General features: G+C 36.6%; 1 protein-coding gene across 8 annotated transcripts; it reads right to left on the bottom strand.

Moving 5' to 3' along the window:
- Positions 1 to 368: 368 nt before the first annotated feature.
- On the bottom strand, positions 369 to 16,768 carry LOC311289349 (uncharacterized protein). Of its 8 annotated transcripts, none has more exons than XM_084407271.1 (26): positions 16,615 to 16,768; positions 13,905 to 13,949; positions 13,757 to 13,783; positions 13,582 to 13,638; positions 13,335 to 13,352; positions 13,032 to 13,100; positions 12,797 to 12,937; positions 12,620 to 12,652; positions 12,277 to 12,312; positions 7,108 to 7,158; positions 6,710 to 6,775; positions 6,471 to 6,521; positions 5,738 to 5,788; positions 5,473 to 5,517; positions 4,864 to 4,923; positions 4,693 to 4,743; positions 3,489 to 3,542; positions 3,342 to 3,395; positions 3,000 to 3,080; positions 2,571 to 2,720; positions 2,317 to 2,349; positions 2,173 to 2,229; positions 2,021 to 2,095; positions 933 to 983; positions 798 to 848; positions 369 to 704 (listed from the first exon to the last, which is right to left on the bottom strand). In XM_084407271.1, exons 1-26 carry the CDS (start codon positions 16,679 to 16,681, stop codon positions 700 to 702), a joined length of 1,479 nt encoding a protein of 492 aa, XP_084263397.1. In that variant the 5' UTR covers positions 16,682 to 16,768; the 3' UTR covers positions 369 to 699. The 8 variants fall into 8 exon arrangements, with proteins under 8 accessions (XP_084263397.1, XP_084263401.1, XP_084263398.1 ...); XM_084407275.1 differs by having other exon boundaries at positions 2,604 to 2,720; XM_084407272.1 differs by having other exon boundaries at positions 3,489 to 3,539.
- Between the last annotated feature and the right edge of the window lie 1,381 nt (positions 16,769 to 18,149).

Below are 18,149 nucleotides of genomic sequence, written 5' to 3'. Positions count from 1 at the left end.
TTATTTTTCTGTCTTTAACAATGGCCCTGATTCAATTTTTCTTAAATGGTGTCTCGCCAATGTGACACAGGATGCTTGGTGTGTGGTTTTCCTGTAGACGGATGAGAACTGAGAGCGCTATGTACACCCATATGAGAGCTCACAAGATTATAACTGTTATATTATAGTCTGTCATTTTGTAACTGTCTCGCTTTGAGAGCTTACATAATGTTTAATATGATAACACAAAAAGAAATGTCCTCACAATCAAAACCATCTCTTGGGTTGTTCTGATGCTAATAGCGCAGGTTCAAACCCCATCATCACCCATCATTTTTATGACACCCTCAATGATCACATGGTTGTCAAACAAACACTAAGGAGTCAGATTAGGAGGTGGAAAATTTAGTGTTTCATAAGAGTTAACATAACAGCCAATGAAATGCTTAGCATGTTTTAGTAAGATACAAAGACACACAAGGACATGAAACACTCCACTGGACAAGACAAATAAACAGACTGGGGGGACATCCACAAACATCAAGCCACATTACAATAAACACCAAAACCACACATACACACATACATATTAGCTTTACAAAAGTAAAGCTAAAACAATATGCCAGACAAAAACATGTCACAAAACTGCACAACGGCGAGGAACACTGGGCGAAAAGGGGCCAAAGAACACTGACGAGGTTAACAGCATGGCCCAGGAAATCAACCTAAAAAGACAGAGAGGATGAGAAGTGATGCATGAGAAAGGATAGAAGGCACAATATACTGAGTTAAGAATACAGATCTTCTACATCATCTACCTTTGTACCCGTTCCCATAAACGCCACTGAGCTTGCTTCCATCCTTCTGTCCTATAGAAGAAAGATTGAACATAGTGTAACTAAGCGCACTTTAGATAAACTTGTTGGTTTAACTGAAATCACTTCAGCACTCACCACCATAGGAACCTTGACCACCATTGCTCAGCGCTGCTGCGTAGCCTGTGCCTAGAAATGATCAGTCATCACACTCGCTATTAGTCAAAGGCTTGTATTTAGTCAATGATGTCTGCTAGCCATTAACATGTTAGTGGAGAAATGATCAAGACAAGAACACAGACAGGTGGTCAGTTATCAGTCCATAACAATTATTTAATTATTTAATCATATTTAATGCATATACTACAGTTTAAGCATTTGGGGTATGTAAGATTTTTTCAGGTTTTTGAAAGAAGTCACTTAAGCTCATTTATTTGATAAAAATACAGTAAAATCAGTAATATAATGAAATATTATTGTGATTTAAAAGAACTGTTTTCTATTTAAATGCATTGTGAGTCTAATTTATTCCTGTGATGGCAAAACTGAATTTTCAGCATCATTACTCCAGTCTTCAGTGTCACATGATCCTTCAGAAATCATTCTAATATGATTTGCTGCTCAATTAACATTATTATCAATGTTTTAAAAAAAAATGTTGTTCGGAAACTGTGATACATTTGTTTCATTATTGAATAAATAGAAAGTTCAGAAGAACTTTATTCATTTACAATAGAAATCTTATGCATCCTTGCTGAATAAAAGTATAATTTCTTTCAAAACTTTTGAACGGCAGTGTATTAAATGGATATTAAGTGTATGCTAATTTTCTCTATTTTTACATTTAAATGACCTTTGCTGTCATCTAGCACTCACTTAAAGCTATTATTATAGAAAATTACAAAATGAATATACATTTTCATTTTGAGATGCCTTTTGTTTATTTTATTTATTCAGGCAAAATGGCACACAGTTTTAATATCGGACATTGATCGTTTATCAGCCATAACAGGAAAGTAATTGGCATAATAGCAATAAATCAATGAATCCCCAGTGGTCAAATAATAATGGACCCATACAGGTAAACCATATTTATTGAGCAATTTTGAGTTACTTTAACTCTCCAAATTATTAATAATGCAATTCTAACGGCCACCTAAAGTTTAAGAAACAAATATGCATAATGTTCATGCTTAACATGCAAACAAAAATGCTCATATTCTCACCATATTTGGCGGCTGACTTCCTAACATCAGCGCCCAGACTGAGTTGCTCGGCACCAAAAGGATAACCAGCATCAACTGCGGGTAAACACATTTACATCTGTATCACAATCAGACAGTCCAGTTCTCTTTCTCTCTTTTTCTTACCAACTTACCGTCAATCCCAGCTGCAATGACTGGTGCGCCGTAAGGATTCTGGCCTACAGCTCCACCTGTATCAGTAGCAATTTGTAATAAAAGGAAGAGTGACTTAGGTATGAAATATCATAAATATATTTGCTAAAACTAGACAATGTTACCTGCTAAAGGCTCCATTGCTCCACCTGTACCACCTAATAGAGAGAGACCATATTTACTTCCTTTTTTATATATAGTTATCTGATCTTAATGATCATATGTGGTTTATTCATATACTTTATTATATTGTTTGAATGATCTTCTTTCTCTTTCTCACAAGGCACTTTCACGTTCAAGTCAAATCCTCAGGCAAAGCATCAGGAAAGTCGGGATTTGCATGTTTCATTTGAATAACAAACATGTGCGATGCACGTACCCAGACCAGTGTCTGGCCCGAGGGTTGGTATACCTCCATATGTAGTTCCACCATAACCACCAGTCTTGCCTTGAGGGCCAAGTCCAGCTGAGACCACAGGCTGGCCTCCGTAAGGCAAGGATCCGGCAGCTCCAAGCACTCCACCAGCCCCTTTAGACAAATCAGAGGCATGACAGGATCAAGCAACCACAACAAATAAGGTATATCTAGACAAAGAAGAACACACATACATTAGCTTGACTGAAAACCGATCATTTGAGCTGGAAAGATTCAGAATATATATATATATAGCATAAGAGACTTCTTTCAGAAACATGAAAAGGCCCCAAACTTCTGTAGTGTAAATAGTGTGTTTAAATTAAATCTCATTTTTGATTAATTGTCAAAGTAAATTTCAGATGCTGAGTCTTCAGTTGTCTTTTTTCTTACCGTACTTTCTAGACTTGGCATCAGTACCCAGGCCGGGGTTCACTATCATCCCTGGACCTCCGAGGCCTCCAGCTCCAAAACCTGCAAGAGCAGACATTGTGAGTTCACTTCTCATGTTAACACTTGCTTTACCATTCCTGTATAAGCTATTGCAGTTCAGATACTTCAGTTACCCAGATTAAGCTTGATGAGGTTATTTTATACAATCTTGGGTAAAATAATATTGCGTATAATCACAGGACAGAGTGAATTAAACACTGGATGACGTGTTGACATTATTGTAGGTGTTTTCGTCAGTGTGAATGCGATGTTGTTGGTTAGACTAACAACCTTCAGCCTTACCAGCTGCACCGTTCAGGCCAGTATTATCAGCTAACACTGATGGGTAGACAGGTCCTGTAACATAATTATAATTGTCACTCAATTATAATTATGCCTATGTGTTAGTGTGACATTAGGACACTCTCGTAACAATCCAGTCCGACTCACCTCCCCCGTAACCGTCGGCTGTGCCATAAACATCACTGCCATATCCATTGCCTGCTGAGAAAACAATATTCAACTCAACACTCAGTGCTGGAAAACATTGGTAAAGCGTCAAAGTGACACAGGAAGTACCTCTTTGTTTTCTCAACCACTTTCCAACCAAGATGTTTCGGAAAAAAAACGAGTGTGAAATTTGAGGTGTTTCTTGCACAAACGAGCATGCACATGTTTCTGCAAGCAACCAAACGCAGAGGTCTTAGAGGGGCACTTTGCCTCTAGAGCGGCTCTTGGCTTTGTGCTGAACCAGCAGGCTGCTGATCCGACCACACTCTGGGCTTAATGCATCAGTGCACCAATATATGATATTACAAATAGATTCACTTGAGTACTAACAGAGACAAGAACAGTTATCAGAAGAAACACCTGGACGCTGTTTAAATTGTCTACATGGGGGAAAAGACAGAGTAGTTGTCACATTTGTGTTTTACTACAGTAAATATTTTAGGGCTTTATAGAGTGCATACAAGCTGTCACAAATGGAAGCCTACCAAAACATTTTAAAGAGGGAAATTCTGAACGAGTAAAAATGTAAAGGTGACACAAAGTGACATTTTGCCCCAATACAAATGTGACATGCGCTGTTTACACAATACTATAGAAAACATAAGATGATATTGGAATTTTAGTGTCAATAGGGGTCTGTAAGATTGTTTAATGTTTTTGAAAAAGTCTCTAATGCTCACCAAGGCTGCTTTTATTTGATCAGTAAAACAGTAATATTGTGAAATATCACCATTTAAAATAACTCTTTTCCATTTTAATATATTTTAAAATGTAATTTATTCCTGTGATGGCAAAGCTGAATTTTCAGCATCATTACTCCAGTCTTCGGTGTCACATGATCCTTCAGAAATCATTCTAATATGATGATTTGATGCACAAGAAACATTTATTATTATTATCAATGTTGAAAACAGTTGTGCTGCTTAATATTGTTTGTGGAAATCATGACATTTTTTCAGGATACATTGAAGAATAGAAAGTTCAAAAGAACAGCACTGATTTGAAATAGAAATCTTTTGTAACATAACACATCTTGACAGTCACTTTTGATTATTTTAATGTGTAGCCAACCCTTGTGGCAACTTCCCAGTGTGACAACTAGCCCCGGTCTCCTCTATATAATGAAGAAATGCACATTACTTACCAATTTGCTTTCCCGCTCTAACTCCCTGTGGATATCCACCAACCCCAAGACCTGCATCAGCAATAAAGTAAAAAAAAAAAAACAGCTGTTACCAAAATATGAATATACTACAGCAAATATTTATGATAATGCCTTCTGGGAAAGAAACAATATTTTACAATTTCTACATACCTGCTCCATAACCGTTAGAAAAACCAGCTCCAAGATAGCCAGCGGCACCATGGCCGTACCCTGTGGACAAAACATGATAACTGTGAAACATATATATATACTTTAATAAAAATCATAGCTGTCACAGAATCCTGTGATCATTCAGGGGCCTGTGGGTCAGAATAAGCATGCAAGATACTTCACAGTGTGACTAGTCCATACATATGGCCTGTGGGAGAAAAATAATGCAGCATGCATTGGACACACATCAGCACAGAGGTAGATATGAAGATAAAGGCTCATGTGAAGCATATAAAAAGAAAAGTGAACAGAAAAGAGAACAGCCCCAAGAAATAGATGAGGCATTAGTCCAGCACACACACACAAACCCTTGAGAAGAGCTGTGCCAGAGAAAAGCACTTATTCATAGACCTGCAGCTGCAATGAGTCCATGATGAGGGGTGGATTTTCCAGTCCACAATCACTAACACTCTAATGTGTCATAGGCCATATTTTCCTTTCATTCAATGGCGCTTTGAGAACGGTATTGATTTTAGACTGGGGGAAACACCACCTCATGACATGCATTTAGCCATAAACCAGTGACATTTTAATATGGAAGACGTTTACCATTTTTGGATGGCTTGGTGCCCTGTCTGCTGGGCAAAACTGGTCCTGTATTGTATCACAACAGTGGTTTATCTCAACATTGAGAGTCCAACATAGTTCCTATCATCTATGCAATATCTTTTTTATGCATTGCCTTTCCCTCTCTCTTTACTTTCAATGCACAGTGTAAATCACATTTATTTACAGGAACTTTTAACCGATTACTACTGAGCTATGCTACTGAGGCCATAAAACTTGCTTTATTGACAAATAGTGAAGGCTTTACCATTGTTCATAACTCCTTGTCCATTAGACATATCTGCTGCTGGACCATTGCCTAGAGATTACAACAGTAGTTACCTACATAAAGTACAGGATCTTCTATTGATCATTTGATCCATAAACATCTACACTACCGTTCAAACGTTTGGGGTCCGAGAAGTTTTACGTTTAAACGTTTTTTTGTTTTTTTTTTAAGAAACTGAATGCTTGTATTTAGTAAAGATACATTAAATTGATCAGAGAGCGACAGTAAAGACATTTATAGTGTTACAAAACATTTCTATTAAAAAAATGCTTTTTGAACTCTCTATTCGTAAAAGAATCTAATAAAAGCAACAAATCACGTTTTCAACATTGATAATAATAATAAATGTTTCTTAAGCATCAAATCAGCATATTAGAATGATTTCTGAAGGATCATGTGACACTGATGACTGGAGTAATGATGCTGAAAATGTAGCTTTGCCATCACATTACTTTTTAAAATATATTAGCATAGAAAAGTGTTTTAAATTGAAATAATATTTCACAATATTAACTTATACTGTATTTTTGTTCAAATAAATGCTTGATATGCCTTGGTATTTTAAAAAATATTAACGGCCCCAAACATTTGAACGTTAGTGTACTAGAAGAATTTGAAACAAAATATTTTAAATGTTCTAAAATCTGATGTGCTCTGACTGGCATTCATTCAGGTAAATGCTATAAGCTATAAGCTGATGGAGTGCGTTTACCCTTAATTTGAGCCCTCAGTCCATTGGTCACTCCTGGTCTTGAGGGGAAACCTATGGACCGCAGCTACAGTTACTACCAGTCCCACATAAAACTATAAAACTCCCAAATACTCGAACTTTATCCTAGCTTGAACTGTATACTAACTATACTGTACGTATTTGACCATTTAGTACAACTATCATATTAAAACAGAGACGCTACAGTAATTAATATCATGCAAAAATCAAGTCACACATACATCTGGGATGAGGTTTACCATTGGTTATAGCACCCTGTCCATTAGGGACCCCTCCGTGACCATAACCTAAACATCACAACACCAGTTAACGTTCGCTAACAAGATACTATCAACACAGCAGTTGCCAATGATGCAATAGCATAGAGAGATGGTCTGCAGGAGAAAAATCTAAGAAAATCAACACATTTCAAGGCATAGTGAGGTAACAGAGAGAAATATACTACCCAAAAAGTAATTTGTGCTTATTTTCATGGGATAGTATGGTTTTGTGTGACATTAGGGTCATCAGTGCATCATTCAGTGCAAATGGCTTAAATACTGTAAACAAAAATTCAGAACAGCAGATTTAAAAAGCTATAAAAAGCATGAAAGTCACACATGGAAGTACTGAGGTTTACCATTGGCCCTCTCTCCCTGTGACACGAGCTGGCCACCTGTAGGCCCAGCACCTGTGAATACAGACATATCAGCAGGAAGCAATGATTTCAAGGGTTAGAAAGATAAAAAAGCAACATAATGCAAATTGCACTTAGTAGTGTTAACTTGACAACGATCGAGTTGAAGCAGCATGATTTCTGGTTTTTCAAACACCTATACAAAGTTGCCTAGGATATTGATTCTGGATTTGACAAAGATCACTAATGTACAACAGGATATCTCTATTGTGTCACGGCCGCGAGACTAGAGACAGAACGATGGAATAACACAACAGAAACTCTTGCACATACAGAACAACAACATAGACACAACAATGGCACTGAATGGAACTGTACAATCCTGCTTTCTAGGTCTAATCAACCTTATTTTTGTCATAATAGCAGGCAAAAACAGTATGTTATGCTGCTTGATGTTGCAAACTGGTATTTGTTATCAATTTAATTGTAACTCTTTACAAAAAGGTTTAATTTGTTAACATTATCTACATTAGTTAAAGGGATACTCCACTTTTTTTGGAAATAGGCTCATTTTACACCTCCCCCAGAGTTTTACCGTTTTCGAATCTATTCAGTTAGCATAGCTTAGCATAGATCATTGAATCGGACAAGACCATTAGCATCTCTCTAAAAAAAAAAAAAATGACCAAAGAGTTTCGATATTTTTCCTATTTAAAACTTGACTCTTCTGTAGTTACATCGTGTACTAAGACCAACGGAAAATGAAAAGTTGCGATTTTCTAGGCTGATATGGCTAGGAAATAGGTCTAATAGGTTAGACAAACTTAGTCCCGGTCACGTTGGAAGTTACCGAGCTGGGGACTATTTTCAGGCGCTGCGTCATATCATTACGCCTGCTGCACTCATGGTACGGCAGTAAAGTTTCTTGATTATTACGCAGGAATGAGAGTATAGTTCCTAGCCATATCAGCCTAGAAAATCGCAACTTTTCATTTTCCGTCAGTCTTAGTACACGATGTTACTACAGAAGAGTCAAGTTTTAAATAGGAAAAATATCGAAACTCTTTGGTCATTTTTTTGAGAGAGATGCTAATGGTCTTGTCCGATTCAATGATCTATGCTAAGCTATGCTAAAAGTGGTACCGCCAGACCCGGAGATCGGCTGAATGGATTCGAAAACGGTAAAACTCAACTGTTTAACTCTGGGGAGGTGTAAAATGAGCCTATTTCCAAAAAAAGTGGAGTATCCCTTTAACATTAGTTACTAGTTAATTGGCTAATTAGTTAATTAGTTACTTCTACAGCATCTCTTAATCTTAGTTAGCCTAATGTTAATCTCAAAATTTACAAATACATATTTTAAGATTTTTTTTTACATTATTTAATGCACCGGGAACTAACATGATCATTAACGATTTTTATTAACTAACATTAACAAAAGTAATAAATGCATGTTTAGTTTATGTTCGTAAATGCATTAAATAATGTTAATAAACGAGACTTAATTGTAAAGTGATAATAATTTAATTTAGTATCATAAAAACACTTTTTTTGTGCAAATATTTTTTATAGCTTACTGCACTTTGTAATTCCTAGTTATTTACCCATAGTGGCTAATGAACTGGAAGCCTTGTACATTCACAGGAAATAGCTTACTTCTGCGTTGAAAAATAAGGTGGATATTTTGACATTAGTGGAGGATAACCTCTTAAATCTGTCACTAGAAGCGGGCCTTTTCAAATCAAGCAAATCCTCATGAGTTTCACAAGAACAGCAACCTTTCTAACATTCAAATCTGTCTGTACGGCTAATACATTGTAAAAAAAAAAAAAAAAAAAAAAAAAAAAAAAGTCCACCTATTTTAACTTTAAAGGCCCACTGAAGTGCCTTGGAATGCACAGCTTTGTATGATGAGCTGATGTAATTTCCACTGAAACAGGAAGGCGGGACATATTGAATGGCTCCTCCTCCTTTTCAAATAGCCAATAGCATTTACTTTACCTTACAGACTGCAATTCATACTTTGCAGCACTATCCAAGCACTGATGATACGTTGGATTCAATAGAGTAGAGGTATAAATAAATTCTAGCCACTTCATTCTTAACCAACATATAGTTGGAAAATGGAATTAAACTCGAGCGTTTGAGCAACCAAACACGTATCTCCAACCCATATTGCTCTCTGATGTGTCAACGCCGGTCGACAGGTGGTATTTATAGTATATAGGGGGCGGGACGCTTTAGATTCTAGAGAGCATTTGATTGGACTGAAGATGTGATGAGAAGCTGAAGTCCGCGGTGATGTCATAAAAATTCATGATCCATTTTAGCGGAGTCATTTCAACATAAATTATATTAAACTGACTTGAAAAATTGAGTTGAACTTATAAAAAATTTTAATAGCTTAAATTATTGTCATGAGTTATGTTATCATGACTTCTTGATCATATAAATGTTTACAGTGTTTGTTCAGCACTTGTCTTGTCCTATCTGAAACAGTTTTATCCAGAGGGGGAACAAGGACTTACAGGACCTATACATTTTTGTTGTTGTTGATGAGCAAGTGAGAACACTATATTTGTGTGTGTGTGTGTGTTTTGTATGGGAAGCATTTGATTCAGGCCTGTAATACCCGCCGATTCAAACATCCTCCAATTGTTTTTGCATAGGCAAAATAACATTCCCTCTGCAGGCTGGACAACAAAACTGAAACCTGAACCTGAGAATCTAGATCAGAGGTCTTCTACCCTGCTGCTGGAGACCCACTGTCCTGCAAAGTTTATTTCCAACACACCTGCCTGTTATTTTCAATCGCGGTCCTTGATTAGCTGGTTCAGGTGTGTTTGATTGTTTGGAGCTAAACTCTGCAGGACAGTTTGTTTCCAGGAGCAGGGTTGAAGACCTCTGATGATGATGATGATGATGATGAGTCCTTTTTATGCTCTATCACTTTCTAAATCTTCAAAAATAGCAGCACAGAGACAGTGGAGTCAGGCCCAAACGTCAACAACACAAGCCAAGAAATGCTTAAATGAGCATGAAGGGACAATAAAACAATATGATTGAATATACTGAGGAAGAATATAATTTCTTGCGGTGTATATGTAGGCCTACCTTATTTTATCTCTTCTGTTTCAGATAAAATTGTTCTAAATCATTTCTCATATTTACTCTCATGAGATTATCAGTTTAGTTTATAGATGTATGAATGTGAATTTTGATGTTCTGTGAACAGCAATTATCCCTAATAAAATGCAAGAAGAATGAGTCAGGAACTCTGGAGAAGATTGGCAGGTTTGCCCAGTTTTGATGGCTCTGAGCCTTGCCTTTTGGGTGTGCCAAAACTGCTACACCATATCCTGAAGATCACAAAATCAGCTTCACAGCTTTGAAACATCTAATCTGGAAGGGGATGGGCCTTTTTGTTATCTAGCTATTGTAAAAGCATGTATATTATAAACACTGAGTAATGGTCAGCTAGAACAGAGAAAAGCGAACAATTTACCATTGGCTCTCACACCTTGCCCAGCATAAACACCGGTCATATCATACAAATCTGAATAAGCTTTGAATCAACCCAGAATGCTAATTACAGATGCTATTGCTAAGCACACACAAGATTACTGCAATTAAACAACAAACAAAGAAAGTGGCTTAAATATTCCAGCAATACTTGTCATAGCAAGGTTTTCTTAGGGTAAACATTTAAACGTTTAGATTGTGCACACATAACACTTACAAACCGAGTGCACCCATGACAAATACAAATACATACAAATACGTCTATACCTGATAGCACGTATGCAAATTCTCTCACTAGCACATCCACAACATTAAATCATGTGACCAGCATCACTTTTTCCAAAGCACTAAAATGAGTTTTGAGAGGTTGGGGCATGCATGCAAGCATATAGTAAAACTATGATAAAAGTATATAAATGATTCTGAAAACAATTAAGTGTCGACAAACGCAATGCAAATTAATCACATCTGAGGTTTTACCGGGTTGCAGCGCACATCAGTGGCACATAAAGGTACTGCAGTCAACAACTGAAGAAAAATATTTGCCTACTTCATTCAGCATTTAAAAATTAAGGCCAGCAGCTTATTAAAAGGCACTAAAAGTAATATTTATTGTATTCAATACCTATTTATTTGATCAGTGAGGTCATGCAATGCACTGCATAACATGCAATGTCAAAAGATCACATTTGAAATAGCTTGATCTAAAATGCAATATTTTTTTTAATTACAGCATTTTTTTTTTTTTTTTTTTTTTTTTTTTTGCACATTTATGAACTTAACATTTATTAAAGGGATAGTGCGACTGAAGCTCAAACATACTGCGTAACACACAAGAATGAACCTCATCGGTTCTCGTACGTCAAGTGAACATGTTGAGCTTCTGTTTACTACAACTGATGTGTGAGTTGATGAATGTTTATATGTGAATAAAAGTTTAAATTAAATTAAATTAAATCTGTGATTTGGAGCAAAAAGTTTGACTAAACCGCTAAATTCATATAGATTCGTTTTACAATCTCTTTATCAACTATTTTAGCGTAAAAGTGGTAGTTGTGTAGCTGTCAATAGAGGGACACAAAGCTCTCAGATTTCATCAAAAAATATATTAATTTGTGTTCCGAAGATGAATGAAAGTCTTAAGGGTTTGGAACGACATAAGGGTGAGCAATTAATGACAGAATTTTCATATTTGGGTGAACTAACCCTTTAAAACATATATTTTAATTAAAACATTGGCCTATATTTTTCAGTTTTGTTGAATGTATCTAATTAAAATAATAGTTTTCAAGAGTAGCTGTAAAATAAGTAACCCTAAAATTGCAGAATAACTTTGTTATGAAATGCCACAAGGGTTCAAATAAACAAAAATTTGCTGCACCTAAATTACTACGAAATACTGCTATATCATGAGTGAAAAAAATGAATCTAGCATCTGGTGACAAATTTTCCCTTTACAGTCCCATTACTGTAGAAATCTGAAATAAATAAAATATTATTTGAACAAAAAGATCCAACCGCTTCCTGAAATAAAGTGGATAAAGCTGGCCATTTGCTGTAGCAGCCTCAGAAAATGACGAAACATTGTTCAGACACCTGAGTTTAAACACAAACATTTTCATAATGCTTCAACAGGGAGAGTTTACATACCGCGTCCAGCGCCGGGGTATCCTCCTGCACCGTAACCTGGCAACAAGACAAGAGAGATGTCAAGGTTACAGAAAGAAGAAATAAATGCCTGTTTAGTGGAAGCTGACACATAAACTCTCACTCCCACACGACTTCAAAAATATGACACCTAATGGTGGCAAATGGACAGCATATATCATTAAGTGTGAAAGATTTTAATCACAGTGCAAGGTTAAATTGTGATTGATTGGTTAGATCAGATCCAATCTGCTACACAACGTTGGGTATGACAATGATGGCATTAAACTGGAATGTGTCATATAATGTTTATTGATTTTTGGGACGTTATGGTGCGCACACTCACCAAGCTGTGGTCCATAACCATTATTGGTATAACCTAGGAATATGAAATATGAAAATATGAAATATGAAATATGAAATATGAAATATGAAATTGAAATATGTCAAAATCAAACAGGAAATAAGTCTGCTGCAAGAGTAATTATGTATCCTGAATGCAAAGCAAATGAGCAGCTCTCACCTCTTCCTCCAAGCTTCCCTGCTGGATAACCCAAGGCTGCCCCCAGCCCGTTGCCTTGGCCATACCCTGTTCCGAGTCCCAGCCCGGCAGCTCCAAGGCCGGTTCCCTGTCCGTTTCCAAATCCAGTTCCAAGGTTTGCGGCTAAGACCAAAATAGTAGGATCATGGTGATGAATGCAAGAATAAGAAATCCATCAGATGTAAAATGTATGGTTATTTAGGAATGACAGTTTTACCTCCATAACCGAGTGTTCCATATCCTTGTTTCAGGCCTCCTCTGATCGCAGTGGGTCTGTATGCTGCCCCTAACAGATACCATAATCATTTCACATACTACACACACATTGAGCCCATATGCACATAATAACCCAGGCTTATTGCACACAAACATGTTTGCATGCATTTTACACTACCGTTCAAAAGTTTGGGGTCCGTACGATTAAGAGACTTCTTTCAAAATGTAAAAAAATCGTACCAACCCCAAACTTTTGAAAGGTATGTGTGCACAAAATGAAAGAGAAGAGTATAGATGAATTCACCTCCAAGATAACGGCCAGCTGTTTGGGGCGAAAAAAAGTATGTTTGCTTTTGGACAGAATCCAAAAGACTGACAATCACAGTTTATAAATAAACACCCTAGTAAACTGTCTCATTGGCTTTCCTTTTCCAAATCAGTTCTGTGTATTTTGGCATGTTTTTACTCAAATGTTAATAATAAACCTTTATTGATATATTGATTGTTCTTCTCATTTTCATCTCAGCTTGATAAGAGGTTGATGGACTCACCACCTGTCTTTCCCTGCCTGCCCGCCCCATAGCCACGGGCTCCGAGAATACCAGCCACTGGACATAGGACAGTACAGAAATGAAAGAAAGTAAGATAAGATAACCGTTGTACTGACAGAAGCAAACTGCTAATTGGATTCAACAGCATCCATCAGATTCAGGCAGACAGACTTACCTCCGGTCTTTGCACCGATACCAGGACCTACAAAGAAGTGAGGATTGGTAATGAAACTCATTATCTGATGTAATGCTCTGACTTCTAACCCTCTGTAATATATCACAGATACACCACATCTATACAGAAATGAAAAACTGCAATATACCTCGACTTGCCAATCTTCCCAGGGCTCCTGTCTGTGGCCTAACTCCTTTAAGACAAGGGGAATAAAAACTGTGTAAATGCATTGAGCCTAAAAGATAGAAATAAAGAATAACCATAGAATACCATCTTTTTTGGACATTTACCATGATGATACCATGTTTTCTGGCAAACCTTTGAGTACTATGTATACATATTTGTGGCACATGAATAAGATATCAATGTGTCGACATATTACAATCTGATAACATTTTATCAACATAATATGCTTTTTAAAGTCAGGGGTCATGAAGGTCGTAAAGCAGTGGCAGGTCAAAAAAAAAAAAGGTGGTCAAATAGATTTCGGCATTTCCTGATGCACATGTTATGTGTGTAGAGTACAAAGCTTGACTCTTTTTGTCTTCTCTTTGAGACTCCTGTTTGATTTCTTAGAATCGGCCTATAAAACTTCCATGGTTGAGAAACGGTGCCATCTAATAAGAGATTAGCAGTGCAAATTTCCACCCTCTCCACATTTTTGGAACAGACCTCCATTGATGCTCAAACACAATAGGACAAAGTGTACTGACTGTGCATGGGTCGTATAAAGTCAGCTCTGACAGGAGGTCGACAAATTTTGACCACTGCTGTCACCTGTAGGTCCAAGGTTTTGATCTTCAGACATGAAATACGAGCATTCAAGCTGCGGTCAGGTTTATGAAGGCTGTAGCGGATACTGCAAACTTTTTTTTCTCTATTTATCAGAGCTTTCAGACATTTAACATACAGTCGTTGTGTGCATTTTATGCCGTCATTTTCTAGACACCTTTTAGTCTGAGGAACAAACAGGACTGTTGGCTAAACATTTGATGACATAATACCATCATCTGAATAAATAAGCTTTCCATTGACGTATGGTTTGTTAGGATAGGACAATATTTGGCCGAGATACAACTATTTGAAAATCTGGAATCTGAAGGTGCAAAAAAATGGAAACATTGAGAAAATCATCTTTAAAGTTGTCCATTTACGTTCGCGATTGTGCTGCATTCACTCACAAAAAGAAATGTTTTATATATTTACAGTAGGAAATTTACTAAATATCTTTATGGAACATGATCTTTACTTAATATCCTAATGATTTTTGGCATAAAAGAAAAATCGATAATTTTGACCCATACAATGTATTGTTGGCCATTGCCACAAATATACCCGTGCGACTTATGACTGGTTTTGTGATCCAGGGTCACATATAACCAGTATCATGCTGACTGAGATAACAGTGTAGTGTCCTATTAAGAGTGGCCCAGACTAAATACATATATATATTGTCTGTCAAGTATTGATATATATCATTCAAAGTGCAAACAAGTAGAAAGATCTGTCACACAGATACTTTTCTCATTGTTTGGGTATTTCCAAGAAAAGCAAGCATTTAATTAACAAGGGCTGATTCACCAGACCTCAGTGAAGTGTTTTCATGTCATAGTCATCAGTCATCAAAGGACTGGCAATATTATATGGGGAAAAGGATTGACCTAAACCTAAAATTTGTATGTTTAGTTAATCAAATATAGTGCATATAGTAGTGGTATATGCAAAACTTTTACATTTAAATTACATCATGTTAAAATTTCAAAACCCCAAATTTTCATAGTTTCATAATATAACTTTGACTTTGAGTATTATGTGTTTAAATATATGTTTTTAGCACACGGTGAATCTAAATAAAAAGTCCAGTCCATATGGGCTAGATGTGGTTAAAAAAGGTTAGTGTTACTTTTGTTCAGCGATCCAATTAGTTTCAAATGCAAACCGATCTCAGTTATCCTGCATTGCGACAAAATCTAGAGTGACATTAGTGGGTGAGACATGTATACAAAAGGGTGTTAAAATGTAATTGCAATTTTGAATTATGTAGTATAGAACACACACACGCACACACACACACACACACATATATATATATATATATACATACACACACACACATATACACACTCACACACACACACACACACACACACACACACATATATATATATATATACACATACATACATACATACATACATACATAGTAATTCCTTGTTTCTTTTGATTTTATTTTAGTAAAATCATTTATTATCATTTATGTACATTGTACAGCAGTGGTCAACTATTGTTGTTTTTACTGTGCTTTATAAATAAACTTTGATTTGATTTTGATTTGATTTATTTTAATAGACCTTTTCATGCATATTTAAATTTATTTACCAAACTGTCAGTTTGTCCAGACTGTCAGACATTCAAAGTGATTTTCAGAGAGCAAAAGCATTGAACAAAGGTCTCTCCACTTAATGACACATATAATCACTACGTATTGCTCTGCTATACAGTGCCAGTTAAAATAAAAATATATATTTTATCAGCAACCAAAACCACACATCATATCTGAAGCCAATTAAGGGCCTCCCTGAAATGCACAATGGAGGGCTTGAGTACACGAGTCAGCCCAGGAATTATAACCATACAACCTCTGTGTTACCAGACCGATTCTTTTCCATTATAAGTAGTCCCATTTCAAATGAATCTGGTTTCACTTTCAGTCATAATTACAATGATTTGACCCCATGTGTGCTCAAATATCATTACAAACCACTACACTTCTTTCTCCTCACTCCTGCATTCACAAATTCTCCTCGTTTCTCTATCCTTCCACCCACCCTCAAGCCTCTTCAACAAGACCTTCTTACCTAGTTGTATGGTGTTCTGTACCAGCCACAGGACCAGTGAGGTCTGCAGGAGTGCCCGGACCAGCATGTTGGCAGACAGACTTGGCGACGGCGGACAGTCAGAAATGCACACAGGTGAAGTGAGAGTCAAGCAGCCTTAGTTGAAAGCAGCACCACTGGCCAATCTGCCCGCCTGGCCTTTATTTATTCTCTGGAAACCCTTGTCTTTCCTCTGACCAGCCCTGCCCTCTGCTGTGCTATTGGGCACCCCTGACCAAATAGCCTGCCCTTTCTTTCACTCCTCGTCCCATTCTACCTCTATCCCTCATGCTCTACCAAGCCTGAAGAAGACAGCCAGCTTCATCCAGATGTTTATTGTGATATACCCCTATAGATGGCGCCTATGGTGGTCACATATTTTCTAAGGTTAAACTTTATTTCAATGGCCCACTTTACACATTTGACTAATTAGTAACTTTGTAACGGCATGTCAACTAACTCTCATTAAAGTACTAGTAGACTATTGAGTTAGAGTTAGGTAGGTTTCAGGTTAGTAGAATAAGTTGACATGTAGTTATTTTAAGTTACTTATAGTCAGTAGAATGTCTGTTGAGGGACCAGCAGACAGTCTAGTAATAAATGAGAGTTAGTTGACATGTAGTTGCAAAGTTACTTATAGTTGTGTCCATTGAAATAAAGTGTTACAATTTCCTAATATTGACCATCGTCCATGGCAAGGATGTATATCAGCTCATGAAAGCCATCTTGTGTCTTCATGATCAATTGTGTTGAAAATTACTTCAAGGACTTCAATATTACAGTATTACTGTTTTTAGGCTGATTGTTAAGTATATTATATAGATAATATACAGTACTATATAATATAATATACAGGTAATATTATAAAATAGTTTAAACTAAAACAATATAATATGTCCACATATTTATTTGTGTGAAGAAAGGGATAATGTACAGTCGGTCGGTCATTATTGAAAAATATGTAATATAATTTTATGAAACAATATCACAGTAATGCATAACACATCACTACACAGATCACATAAATTCCTCTTATTATTATTAAAAAAAAGTATTGTTAATACTATTATTAACAGGATATTAAAATCTCAATGCAATCTGAACAAAGTGATTTATTGCACAGTGAAACATCTTTCACACATTACAGATATCTCTAAACAGAGCTACTAATTTACTTATTGATGTCTGTATGAGGGCTGAGCATTGAATCAAACGATTACTTTAGGTCAGTCTGCTTAAACACATGGCCTGACATTCAAGACAGGGCTCCACCTCACACTGAAAATCAAGTGCCATGATTTATAGCAGTAAAAACACCATATGAGTCACTGCAGTTGTAGCTCCTGTTGGCAAAGATTCAGAAAAATGTTCTGTTTTCTAAGCAGGCATTTGTCTAATGAGTTAGTCTAAATTTTTAGCAGTCCGTGTCCTGTGATGAAAACAGCCCAGTGGAGGAAGGACAGGGACTCTGTTGTGGATAAGGTTAAAAGGTTTACCTCGAGTCCAGACAGGTCTGC

The sequence above is a fragment of the Rutilus rutilus genome (genome assembly GCF_951802725.1).
Source record: "Rutilus rutilus genome assembly, chromosome: 1".
In the NCBI taxonomy this organism is placed as follows: Eukaryota; Metazoa; Chordata; class Actinopteri; order Cypriniformes; family Leuciscidae; genus Rutilus; species Rutilus rutilus.
The sequence above is the reverse complement of the archived record's forward strand: the minus strand, read 5'-3'. Positions and strand labels throughout refer to the sequence as shown.